Source organism: Anolis sagrei, chromosome X, assembly GCF_037176765.1.
Source record: "Anolis sagrei isolate rAnoSag1 chromosome X, rAnoSag1.mat, whole genome shotgun sequence".
Classification (NCBI taxonomy): domain Eukaryota; kingdom Metazoa; phylum Chordata; class Lepidosauria; order Squamata; family Dactyloidae; genus Anolis; species Anolis sagrei.
The window spans coordinates 23,704,291-23,717,300 of record NC_090034.1 but is presented as its reverse complement, the minus strand read 5'-3'; the positions used below and the strand labels follow the sequence as shown (position 1 = coordinate 23,717,300).

At 39.2% G+C, this 13,010-nt stretch overlaps 1 protein-coding gene across 17 annotated transcripts in view; it reads right to left on the bottom strand.

The window, feature by feature from the left end:
* MAPK8IP3 (mitogen-activated protein kinase 8 interacting protein 3) overlaps positions 1-13,010 on the bottom strand; it is a 50,428-nt gene that overhangs the window by 19,427 nt on the left and 17,991 nt on the right. For 4 of the 17 annotated variants that reach the window (XM_067460615.1, XM_067460625.1, XM_067460627.1 and 1 more), the window contains 8 exons: positions 12,889-13,007; positions 10,389-10,400; positions 8,811-8,828; positions 4,023-4,080; positions 3,121-3,273; positions 2,689-2,770; positions 1,594-1,745; positions 551-607 (listed from right to left, as the gene is read on the bottom strand). In XM_067460615.1, the coding sequence (XP_067316716.1) occupies positions 551-607; positions 1,594-1,745; positions 2,689-2,770; positions 3,121-3,273; positions 4,023-4,080; positions 8,811-8,828; positions 10,389-10,400; positions 12,889-13,007 (651 nt within the window). The remainder of the gene's footprint in view (positions 1-550; positions 608-1,593; positions 1,746-2,688; positions 2,771-3,120; positions 3,274-4,022; positions 4,081-8,810; positions 8,829-10,388; positions 10,401-12,888; positions 13,008-13,010) is intronic. The other 13 variants (XM_067460617.1, XM_067460626.1, XM_067460621.1 and 10 more) reach the window with 8 other exon arrangements.

Below are 13,010 nucleotides of genomic sequence, written 5' to 3'. Positions count from 1 at the left end.
TTCTTGTCAACCGTGAGTATGTAGGTCACCCCTGGGTTAATGCTTAGGAAGCAAGATGCTCCAAGGACTCCTGGCCTTCTCATTTATCCAAGATAAATTGCAGCAACAATGATGCTTTTTCTTTGTTAACCATCAAGTCATTTGAAGTGTTTCCATATCTCCTCTTTGGACAGAATTGCAAGGGTTTTCAGTAGTGTCATGGTGGGGTTCTCGTCCTATCCAGCTACAGGCTTCATATTGATGGCTAGCTGGGAAGGAAAATTTTATATTTCCCATAGTATATTAAAGCATTCAATATAACATGCTCCAGAGGATCTGTTGAAAGATGGTTTGTAACTAATTAGAGTAGCAACACTGGACATGTTCCAGTGGATGTTCTTCCTCTTTCGTCTGGTGGCAAGGACAACTTAATTTTTTTTATCAAGTGGTAATATCATATTGCTTTTCTGACTAAAAATCAACTGGTCACATGATTGCGTTTTTCACTGACAGTGTAGAAAAACCTTCATGACGCCCATCTTCTACTCTTTGCAAGCCACATATTACTTACAATTGCCAAATTGTTGATTTCTTCTTCTCTTGCACAGAAGGGTGTTCTCGGGAGGCTCTGTGGACAAACGTAACACAGAATCCTTCAGTTAAACATGGGGATAGTTGTTCCGCTCCATCATCTAAATGGGCAAAGGGTTCATCTGGATAGTTTGAGATCTAATTCACTAGTCAGTATTGGTGGCTCACAATGGAATAGTTTAGAAACTGACAAATTATCATTTGTTGGTTTTAAGCACAATTTGTATGGTGATTCTGAATTAGCAGTGAGTTGGACTAGGTGACTCTACAAGTACTTTCCAATTTTGTGAAAGTAACTTCTAATTCAGGTATGGGCAAACTTGGCCCCCCAGGTGTTTTGGACTTAAACTCCCACAATTCCTAACAGCCTTGGTTCATTTCCTTTCCCCCTCAGCTGCTTAAGCTAGCAAAACAACGAAGCTAGCTCAGCTGCTAAAGCTAGCAAAACAACTAAGTTTTAAACCTATACCTCTCAGCTGCTTAAGCTAGCAAAACAACTAAGTTTTAAACCTATACTCAAAATGTACAAAAACTAATGAACAATCTTAAATACTAATCTACTACTCTAACTAATCTACAGACTTCTCTCTATTCAATGTTTTTAAAATCCAGATTAGAAATAATATATAATCACATTTCTACCTTTAATGACATATTACTAGCTTATAAATCCCAGAATTAGTCAATTCTTTACTTGTAAATCATTGCTTCTGTGTGTGAATAAGTAGGGCCCTTGCATACTATTACCCAAGAAGCTGGGAGCAGTTTGGAAGTTTTGCCAGGCGATGCTCACATACATTCAAGCTTGTCTTTACATCTCTATCAGGACTAGAATTTACTTTGCTTTCTGGATTAGTGGGATCAGATCAGGCCTGTACAATTTAACAGCTGTACAGGGTCAATATTGTTCGCAGTGAACTACATTCGGCCAGGGGCCATATGTTGTATAAGCCTGGATTAGATGGACCCTGCAGTCCCTTCCAACTCTTAAGTTTCGATGAACAAGAACAGCCCAAACCTAACCTGATCATTTCCGTCCATCTGACGGCCTCCTGCAGCTCCATGAGCCTCTCCTTGTATTGATTGCGTTCCATGAGGACTCGGGCCATCTCCACTCGGGTGAAGCGCCTTCGTTGTGCGATGGGGATGTTGTCCTGCAGTGGGGAGGAGGATGGCTTCAACCAATGGGAAATGGAAGGGGACTGGTGTTAGTAAAGGTTAGCTTCTCTCTGGCCCTCTGTAATCTCTGCTGTATAACAATGCTTTTTAATTCTAGCCAAGAAAAATCCAGCTATCACCTCCCCACCTTATTTAAGGTTCTTAAGGGAAATATGGCATGATTCAAAACAATTCATCAGTTAATCAGCGGCCACTAATCCAGAATCTATATATATTTAATGTAGTTAGTGTATATTTTAATGTATATGCCGTTATAGTTACATGGATCCAGCAACTGACACCATGACATTGACATTACCCACAGTGGATGTGACTCGATAGAAGGCAAAATGAGAGCATTGGCCTCCACATAAGATTTCTTTGCCCTCAACAATGAATTTTTCCAACACCTCTCAAATTTCCTGCATTAAAATAATTTAAAATATTAGTTGAACATTTTGGGGAAAAATCTAAGCATCCAAAGAAATGGAATAGACAAGATGCCTAAGTGAATGAAAATATAGAAAATATCAAGAGTTATGTATATTATTTTTGGGGCCTTACTCTTTGCAATGCTAAAAATTGGGAGATTGAAGGAATTTGTCATTGGTGATGTAGAATTCTTACTTGAAAGCAATACCCTAGCCCACCCAGACTGGAATGACAACCAATTTTAGGAACTAAAAACATTCTGAATCTTCAAGATCTTAGCAACATGTCTTTGGATTCAGCTTTGGAAAGAAACTGCTGCAGTCACAAAGCAAATAATGACCTGTTGCAATTCACATATGACTGCATTTAGATAGCAATGCCATCAACATTGTGATAGTAAAACCAAACAAGCCATCACTGGATAATCTCACATATGTACGGTAATATTAATACAATAAATGAGGAAGAACCCCCTCCCCTTGCCAAAAGAACCCATGCTTCCCTAGTCATTTTAATAATGTAATATACCAATTCTGTACAGAGATAGCTGCTTACATCCTCAACCTCTTCTTTCGGCTCTCGTCTGGCAACAATCACTTCTGATTTCACTCTAGAAAAGGGAAAATCATTTTTTAAAAAGCAAGAAATGTCTTGTTTAAACATTTCAACAGGGGAGCCCAGTGCTTGGAAAAGTTTATCCTTGACTACAATTCCCAGAAGAATGTTAAGATTTGGGACTTGGGATCGAGAAACATAACTTATGTCAACACCATTCTTGTGCTACTGCTTCAGTCAAAAGAAGCTCCTCCCAGATGTTTTTTTTTAAATCAGGTAACTCTTGACAGATCTCTCATATCACATCTGTTTTATGCTGAGATTCTGCCCCCAAACCCGAAAAAAATGGAATTGTCACTAGCAACTTTCAACTGAGAAGCTACTCAGACAGAAGTCATGACTTACCTTTTGAGCTCCTCTTCAAGTTCTTTGATTCTGCTTTCCATCTTGGCTTTTGCTTGCTTTGTGGCTTCAAGCTCACCTTTCAACACCTCCTGTTCACCAGTGAGCTGGTCTACCTTTGCAATTAAGTCATTCTTCACTATGTTCAAAGCATTTCTTTAAGATAATGAAAAGCAGAAGGCAAGAGAATAGGATTTAACCATGGAGAGACTCCGAGACAACTCAGTAAGCCTGTTGCTTGCTACTCGTCATCTCCTAGCTTCACTTACGCAACAGTGCTGGGTCTCATCCAGCCTTCCTTTTCAAGATGCAAAAAAGCCTTGCAACAATGACTACTAAATTCTATACTTCCACTTAAACTACATTTTATATTTAATTTCCTTCTGACCTCACCATCTTCATCTACAGCCCCAACCAAGTGTAGTGTTCTTGAAATTCTTGATAGCTACCTTTACATGCATCTGATAAAGTAGGCAGCAGCCAACAAAACCCATGCTTTAGGATGTCATAAGACATGTTTTTGTGGCAATGGACTGCCACAGTTGTTGGTCTGGAAATTAAAAATCACTGCCTAAATGATGATGATATATATTTATATCTTGCTTTTCTCTCAAAATCATGATTTAAAATGGCTCAAAAATGAGACTTAGTTGGACTTTAGATTTTTTTAAAAAAATCACAAAAAATTGCAAGACAAAAAAAGTCAGCTTTGCAATTTGAGAGGTTACATGAATATAACTTTATCAAAGTTTTACAGAAACAAGAGCTGTTAGGACTCTCAATGTCCAGGGGGGAATTTAAGGGAATTTCCTGAAAAGCAACATGCAGATTTTAACAAAGTTCTAAACATTTAATATCTATAGACAAACAGGAAAAAATGTCCATAATAGATAGTGGTGTCTTACTTAGTTTCCAGCAGCTGTGTGTTCTCCATCAATAGATTCCCCACTTCTTTGCCCATCCCTGAGAGATGGAAATTCAAAATCGTAAGATAAGAAGCCATAGTAAAAACAGAGCCTGAGGTTTTACTAGACCATTCTTCTTATTTAGGAAACGAAATAATTTGGTTTGAAAGGGCATGTTTTGCTGCACAGTGCAAAAAGTAGTTCCTACCCTGTTGAAGCTGAAGAGCAGAAGCTGTATTTTGGACAAGGCAGGTACGTCTCTCCATTCAGTTACAAGAACATCCTTCAGGGCTTGGGGATAATTTGTTGAGGGGCTCACATCAGTGATGAATGGGACCAGAGCTTGAATGATTATCTTTTTGGATTTCAATTCCCACAAACCCTGGGTGGATTCTGGGATTTGTAATCCAAAGCGCGAGTTTTTCTAATGCTGGACAGGGCTGAAGATAGGCTTACTTTGGAGAGAGGAATAAAGGTGTTTTTCTACCACGTCTCATCTTGTCCCATCCCTTTGCTGCTGGGGACAGATTGCTTGCTTGGGTGCTTTCTTTTGTGAGGAGTTTCAATTTATTTGAAACACTCACATGATTGCAGTGGGAAAGTGCCTTTGGAACCTTTCTTGACCTTTTTTATTTTCTGAATTAAATTGTTAATGTGGAACAGAGAACAGGAAAGAGCCAGTTGTGTTTAAGTGGATCAAAATATGGGACTTTGACAAGAGCTTGAATTTTCATTCTGCTGCAAAGAACAGACCTTCCAAAGTTAAGTAGAATCTCCCTCCCATATTCTGAGAATTCAATAGTCTAGCATTGTCACTGAATGTAACTAATATCCTGAATTACCTTGCCTCACATCAAGGATTGGGAAATCTTTTCAGTCTATAGCTTTCAGCATTCCCCAACCAAAAGGTGGGAAATTTTGGAAGCCATAATCCCAAAAAGTAATACACCTTTTTCATCAAGAATCAGTGGCTACTATGCATGGTTCCTTTCTACGTCAAAATCACTTCCCATTTCACACCGTGTAGGAAAACATTCCCTTGATTTTTGTTGAGTTTGCATTTTGAGAACAATGGCGAAAGAACATTCAGAACAAATTAAAAGTTTGGAGAATCATGGCAGCATAGAAGAAGTGAAAACACATTACTACACAACAAGGCAGCACATAGATCCTCTTCCCACAATGAGATGAGATGGGATGATAACAAAGACAAGTCCCCCAATGAGAATGGCAAAGAAGCAGTGGATGCATTTTTAAAGAAGAAGAGAGAGAGAGACAGAGTCAGAGAAAAGAAAAACCTACAACAGTCAATTGGACAAAAAGAGGTGAATCCCTTCTGATGTTTCACACTATATGTGATCAGCAAACTGTCCTTTAGGGAACTTTGTACAAAAGTACCAGAACTGGATTTGTAGTGAGAGCTTAAAAACTTCAGACTAGGGGCCACTTCCCACATGATATGTATTGTGTTGTTATATTGTGTTGGGCTCCGGCCTATTGTAAGCCGCATCGAATCCCTTGGGAGATGCTAGCGGGGTACAAATAAAGTTATAATAATAATATAATAATTATAATAATAATAATAATGATTGGTAGCATTTTGAGTTATGCCGTAATTATACTCTCGATTAAGTGAAAAAGCCACTAAGGCAGCTACAATCAGTTCCATCTGCCCAAGATATACATGTCGGCTGCACTCCCACATTATGCTTCTTGACCTATACTTCAAAAAATCTTATATGACAAGGCCTGGAGTGGAAAAAATACAGACATATATTTGAATTCCCATTTTCCAGGAAATTGGAATAGCCTTAGTGGCACATTTTGAGGGGCCTGGTCAAGAGTATCTCAATGTTTGATAATAGGTGTACATTCCAACAATGCGATGTTTGAAATAAGCATTGTTGATTTGAAAATAACCTAAACAGATTTAACCTACGAGACATGTTGAGATCAACCACTGGGTAGTATCCTTCAGTTTGGAACAGGATATGTGTGTATGTGTATGTGCCTTCAAGTCTATCAACTCATGAATTTCATAGGTTTTTCTTAGGCAGTGGCTATTCAGATGTAGTTTGTTAACCCCTTCCTCATTCTACTGAAAGTATTAACTGGCACAGACCCTGCTTAGCTTCCAAGATCAGACAGGATCTGGTGCTTTAAGGCTTCTTAGTGGCTTCTTCATGTAGGCAGGGGTTGCTGCAACATACAGAATCTAAAAAAGTCCATCTCACTTCCTCATCAAAATTCTAGTCCTTGAGGTGGTAAAGTCTGTCTGGAAACTGTATGAAAAACAGTAGGTGAAGAAGTCTGAGGTGAAGAGGCCTCAGATAGATTTCCAGCAGACAAAGCAGTGACACATTCTGTGGCTCCATCACAAACCTGGTGAACCTGTGGCCCTCCAGATTTTGCTGGATTCCAGTTTCCATCAGCCTGACCAATGACAGTGTTGAGGACTGTGAAACCTCTGAGGATGAGGACAGTGATTTTCTGTTTGAGCCTGTGTTTCTGTGTGGGAAAGCGAAAGTAGTTTACAAAACGATGGGAATGTTTTGAGTAGATCTGTTGTCAGGGAAACAGGCAGTGATTCTTATGAGAATCGTCCAGAGATTGACTCTGAAAGGATTGTGGGGAAGACAGGAGGATAACTAATAATCCAGCATTTAAAGCTCAGAAGGGAAAGTGCAAAACATAGACAAATTCGTTGTTCACAGAGGCTGAAAGATAACAAAAGGAACCCAGCTGTGAGAAAGGGTGATGCCATGGGCAAGAGGGAGTATTCTTAAGGAATTGGAGTCAATGTTTGGTGGGGAGATAAACGTTAGATTTTCATGTGTCAAGTTGCCTGCCTTGGGAACTCCGAATTAAGAGTTCTGTTCTTGGGACTGCATCTTGTTTTCCTGTTTAAATTCCATGCCTCCTGTTTGGATTCTAAATCTTATTTCAAGTTTCAAGCCTTTGGGATTATAGTCAGGTTCAAGTATGAAGCCTTTGGATTACGGTCATGTTCATGTTTTCAAGCTTTTGGATATAATTCTAGTTCAAGTGCAACAAACCTTGGATTACAGTTTCTTGCTTTTGCCTTCGGTAATTTTTGAAATTTGTATTCAGAGTTGGTCATTGTTTTTTGTTAAGTTTCTGGAAATTTAGCTCCTGGATGTAACTTTAAAACTGCTTTTGCAAACTGGGTTGTGCTGGTACTTCAGGGAATGACTAGTCTGCTTATTTTGAACACTATTTTAAAACTCTTTTTTAAAAAAATATTAGGTACTCTTTTCTTAATCAACTTATTTTTGTGGATCTGTGTGGTGTTTGGGTGAAAAGGGGATTAAGTAGGCAGCTGGACTACAACAGGCAGGGTACACTAATGTTAATTATCAGCATCTACTGGGCCAAAGGTTGCCTATTTTTATGTATTAGAAACGAAATAAATTATACAAAATAAGTTAGTATATGCAAATATTCAGTCTGTATAATTCAAAATAGGTTTCATGGAACAGGATTTGCTTCACTGTGGCATGCAATCCTTATTTCTTCTTAAAACACAAGACACACTGACTTTTTATATGGATGCCAATAACTACCAACTACAGCCAGGTGCACAGTAAGAAGGTTCAATATGTCTCGCAGGAAAGCAGAAAGATTAGCTCTGTAGGTTGGGGCACACAAATGCAGATGGAACTTTCTGTAGTAAATAGCTATATCTACATCTGCACCCTTAACTGGTAAGCTCCACTTACTGACCTCTGTGTAATGATACCTAGGCTACACTGGCAAGCTATATTTAAACTAGCAGTCCAATTAAGATACAAAAATGCTTTGTTTGGATGCTTCCTTGAAACAACAGAGACTTGGAAATATTTGCCAAACCATTGCAAATAATTCAGAACACTATCAGTAGATCCCAAAACTATCTTCTGTTCACCTTGACTTTACAAAGATTTCTTTAGGATTGTATATAACCAAAACTAAAGATAACACAGCCAGACAAACAATTAGTTTTTAGGCCTGTTTCTAGGGTTATATGGAGCACTGATTCAGAAAATTGCAATGGATACCCTGCATTAGCTCTTGTTTCTTAGATATGGTTATCATGATTTTCTATGGGGAAGCAGATGGTGACTGTTAGAAGGCAAAACTAATGCAAATTTTGGAATCAGCAGGTCAAATATACCCAGAAACAGGGCTAACATATTAGGCACCAACATGTGGGTTGGCCAGTGTAATCTAAATATTTAATACACAGACTCTCCCTGCTACTGTTTGAGAATATGGAACAGAAAGAAACCATGAACAAATGCTCCTTATCTGGAGAAAGTAAGCAGTATGGAAAGGTAGCTTAACCTTTCTCCTGATATGCCACCTTGAATGCAAGCAATTTCTTTAAAAGCGGGGTGGGGGGGGGGGGTGTTGAAATATTAAAATCACAATCTTCACACTGCATGTCATAGCATGTGAAGAAGACCACAGTGGATCAGCTGAATTGAATCTTCCCAACAAAGGTGCCAGGTTTTTTAGTAATGTGTTCTACAGAATGGAATAACATCCATCAGTGTTGTGAGTTGCTTGAAACATCAAAGTGGATAAGCACCTATATCCTCAAAGGAATGGAGATTGTGTCCCAGACAATGACAACTGAAGAATGGCCGACTTCTTTCCAGGAAAGCCATCTCATCGCCATCACAGGAACAAAACAAGTACCAAGTATGAAACAAAAAGGATGAAAAGATGCTGAGTGAACAGAAAGGGGGAAAACACCTATATGTTTAAAAATGGCCTTCGCCTTACCAAAGAAATCATCCCGCACTATGACAGTCATTGCATATGAGAAAAAAAGGAAGAGAGAAGGGCAGAGATTCAGAAAGAGAAGGAGACAAGAGAAAAAAAAGGGGAAGAAGAGAGAAAGCAGCTATTAAATACAAATCTGTCAACGGCAAAATGGTGGTGCTCTCTTAAAGCATGTATATGTGCCAAAATCAGTTTATGGTGTAGCAAGAGCCATTCTCTGTCTGCCCTCCCTAATCCAGCTTGATAGGACAGGGAAGAAGACGTTAAGGCTTCAAAACAATCAACCCAAGGAGCAAGGTCTGGTTCTATCTTCTTTCATTATTCTGGTGACACAACGGCCTAACGTTCTTTACAGGAGTAACAAAAACTGACAGAGTAAAGAATATGTAGTGGGAAGACATAAAGAGAAGGAGACAAAACAAAAAAAGCTTGAGGATAGCCCAGAAAACTCACAGCAACCTTCTGAGGATATTGTTAGATTTCCTGTTACGATTTTCAGAAGGACTGCTGATGGAAAAAGTTATGTTACCCAGATATATTTATAAGTGCAGTGTTGCCATATATATTAAGAAGTCAATTTCGTGTACAAGTCGAGGGCATACTTTGGGACCAAAATTGTGGATTTTACTTGAAGTTGAGAGTGAAATTCTGGGTGAAACAACAATTTCCCCTTGTCTTTTTAAAAATGCACAGAGGGAACATACTTAAGAAGAACTAAAGAGAAGGAGAGGTCTGTTTAATATAAGGTTGGTACCCAGTGCAGAGGCATTGACAAGAAGTACTCCCACCCCACCAACCCTCCCTTGCCCAAACCAGAGAAAGAAAGGCAGCCCTTCCTACTTCCTCGCATTCTTTTACTGTAAGACCCTATTAAAATGGCTGCCTCAATCTCTCTGTAGAGAACCTTATGCAGGAGGAGCTTATTAAAAATGGCTGCCACTACTTCACTCCACCTAAAGTACTCTTTCGACCTGCATTATTCATTTTCACCCAAAATTCTGTACGATAAATCACCTTGTCACCTGTCAGAACTGATCTTTAGTCCCTATTTGTGCAAGTATTGCATCTAAACCCTCAGCTATACCTGAAAGTCACCTTGAGGAACGTAACAGACTAAGATCAAGAAACTTCTAATTTTCAATTTAACTTCAGAATAAGGATTCTAATTTAATTCTTTCAATGCATTGCCTGCCCTAAGCAAACAAAGGAAGACAGAAACCAAAAAATGTTCCATCCCACAGGTTATATAAATTAACAGCATTTTCCCTACCTCCCGCCCATTTCCAAACAGGGAAGGCAGAGAGAGTGGAGGGAGGCTGCAAAAGGCCAGAAATCAAAGGCAAAAGCTCTATTGAGATGTAGAAGAAGTGTGCATGAAGCAGAGGATGTTCTTCAGGTTTCAGAACTGGAGTGTAAGGTAGGGCCAAGTCTGCAAAGCCAACTGTGATTGGACAAGAGCAGGGGAGTATCACATGTGTATACCCACATCATTCCATTTAAAATTAGAAAAAATGGGCAAGGAAAAGAAGAAAAGAAGAGGAAACAAATAAGGAGCTTGAACAGAGGAGAGATACACACCTGAGAACTCCCCTAAGGGCCATGTCCAGCGAAGCACAGAGAAACAGGAGGAGGGTGGAGGGAGTGTGGGGGGAAGAAAGAATCCATCAGTGACTGAAACCAACAAAATAAGGGAAAATCTGGATTTTTAAATAAAACAAAAGAAAATTAACAATGATCTTGCTGTTTCAGTGTCAAAAGGCATGAAATAGTAAAAACAGGACCTGCCATGACTGCAAATAGCATGAATCTACATAGGGTACACTTGGGAGTGAGGGATATGGAGAGGTTTGGTTTCCATAATGAGGTAAGGATCCAAGACATGTTTTAGAAATCCTGGTTGACCCTTTAAAAAATATTTCCCAGGATACTTTCTAATAAAACTATAGGTTACAGAGTTGATTTCTGGTTTAGTTTGATCACAGTTCAAGTTCTAAAGCTTGGAGACATTATGACTACAGTTCCCAAAATCCCTCGAACAGTGGTCATGCTGGTGCAGATTCTGGAAGCTGTTGTCTCCTCAAGTTGCTTTTATATGCTTAGCAGTTTATTTAATAAAACATACATACACAATATTTTGCAACCAACATTCGATGATGTTAAATTGAACTCTTTGGTGTAGCATTTCCCAACCTGATACTTTCCAAATGTGTTAGATGAAAACTCCTGGAGTTCTCCTCCAGCATGAATAACTCTTCTGGCTGGGAATAACAAAGGTTGCAGCCCAAAACAACCAGAGAAGAAGCCCACTGTCACTATGGCATGATATCTGAATAATCAAGAATGGGGGAACAAGCTGGAAGATCTTGAGACCCAGCAAGGTATATACAACCTCATCATTGATGAACTATGAGCCAGGTACCTGATCTCCAAAACATAGGAAATAGTCTTATGTCCGGTACAGTGGTTAACATATGTAACCCAGTGAATGTTTGTCCTGATGAGGAGCAGCAACTCATGAAGATCTCATGCAAGTTTCAGAATAGTTATGCTGCTGGACTACTGTGCAAGTGCCCATGCTAACTAAACATTTGGTTGAAATGGCCCCAAGATTTGTTCTCACACAGACATCTTTCCAATTTCCCTTCAACCTGAGGGCATAGAACATTTAGAACCCAGAACCTTCTGTATGGGAAGCAAGTGCCTTTTTAAAGGGTTACTGTCACTCTCCCATATTATTTTCTTTTGAAGGTTTATTAATTATCACTGGTTGGCTGCATACAATAGTGGAGAATTGTGCATAGCTAAGTGGGCTGCAATTCACATAGGTCTGCATTAGCAACATAATATTAAACTTTAAAGTTAATATCTGTTTCTTTAAGAAAGACAGGGCCATACTTACCACTTAAACATCCTCTGGGTTCCTTCTCGTCACCAAACATTCCCTCTTAAGCCTTTAGGCCCCCAAATTGTTAAGCCAATTGTAATTGTTTTCCCACACTAGCCCATATCCCCTTAGCCATCTCACTAGCTTGTCACAATCAATTCTAGCAGTTGTTGAAAGAATAATAGATTAGTTTTCAACCATCTCCCTATGTACTTTTGAGACAGAATGATATTGGATGATATATTCCCTCCTGACCAACCAGCATGGTCAGTGGATTTACTGGATGAAGATGTGGGAGTTGATGAACACATCTGGAAGACACCAATTCAAGGAAGCTTGATTTAAAATGAAATGGTACAGGGATGGTCACACATTTTAAGCCAAGCAAAGATTTAAATGATGTATTTGTTTTTCTTTTTGCTCTGTGACACATTCCACTCATTTCAGTGCCCCCAAACTAGAATTCACACTCAGGCTGTCTTTCCAGCCTGACAGCCTGAGTTGGGTTAAAATGCCCATATCCCCCCCCCCCAAAAAAAAAGCTTGACCAGTAGTTGTGCTACCCTGATGGTGATGGGAATTGTCATCTAGCACAACTGAAATTGCCAGATTAGGGATAATTGATCTAGATCAGATCTTCTTGAACTTATCCACTTGGGACCCCTTTCTGCTCAATAAATTGTGACTGGGGGCATATAAGTACGTAAAATAGGTATACAAATCCAACATTTACTGACAACAAAGCATTTCTACAGCTTGCTAAACAGGCTAATCTTTATGTTTATAAAGAACAGCTGAAGCATCTTCTGCAGAGTCTATTGTAAACACCACACAATGCATTATGTAAATGTCTAAAACAGTCACTAGGTGATGTTCAGAAAACTTTATCCATTGCCAAATTTTTGGGACCCCAACACTGATCTAAGGGGACTTAATTTGGAGGTAGGACCCACAGTTTAAGAAGTAGTGATCTAGACCATTTGTCTTTGTACTCTCTAAAGAAGGGACACTTCAATTCAAGTTATAGTTTTATGATAATGAGAAAGTATTAGGTTAGAGACACTTTATCTGCTTGAATCTCCTCCAGCTCTTTACCAAAATCATTCTCTTTCAGCTTAGGCTACCTCAAAAGAATGTTGTGAAAATAAGCAACATAATAGTTTTTAAAGCACCACTTTCTCGGGCATCCTTTACCTAGCAGGTCTGCTCCTTCATCCACATCCCCAATGGCTTCTGAGCCCACTTCCGTAAGTTCAGTATAAAGCGAGTCAGTGTTGATGCCGAAGGCTTTGTTCACAATCCCCTGGGTAGGGCTG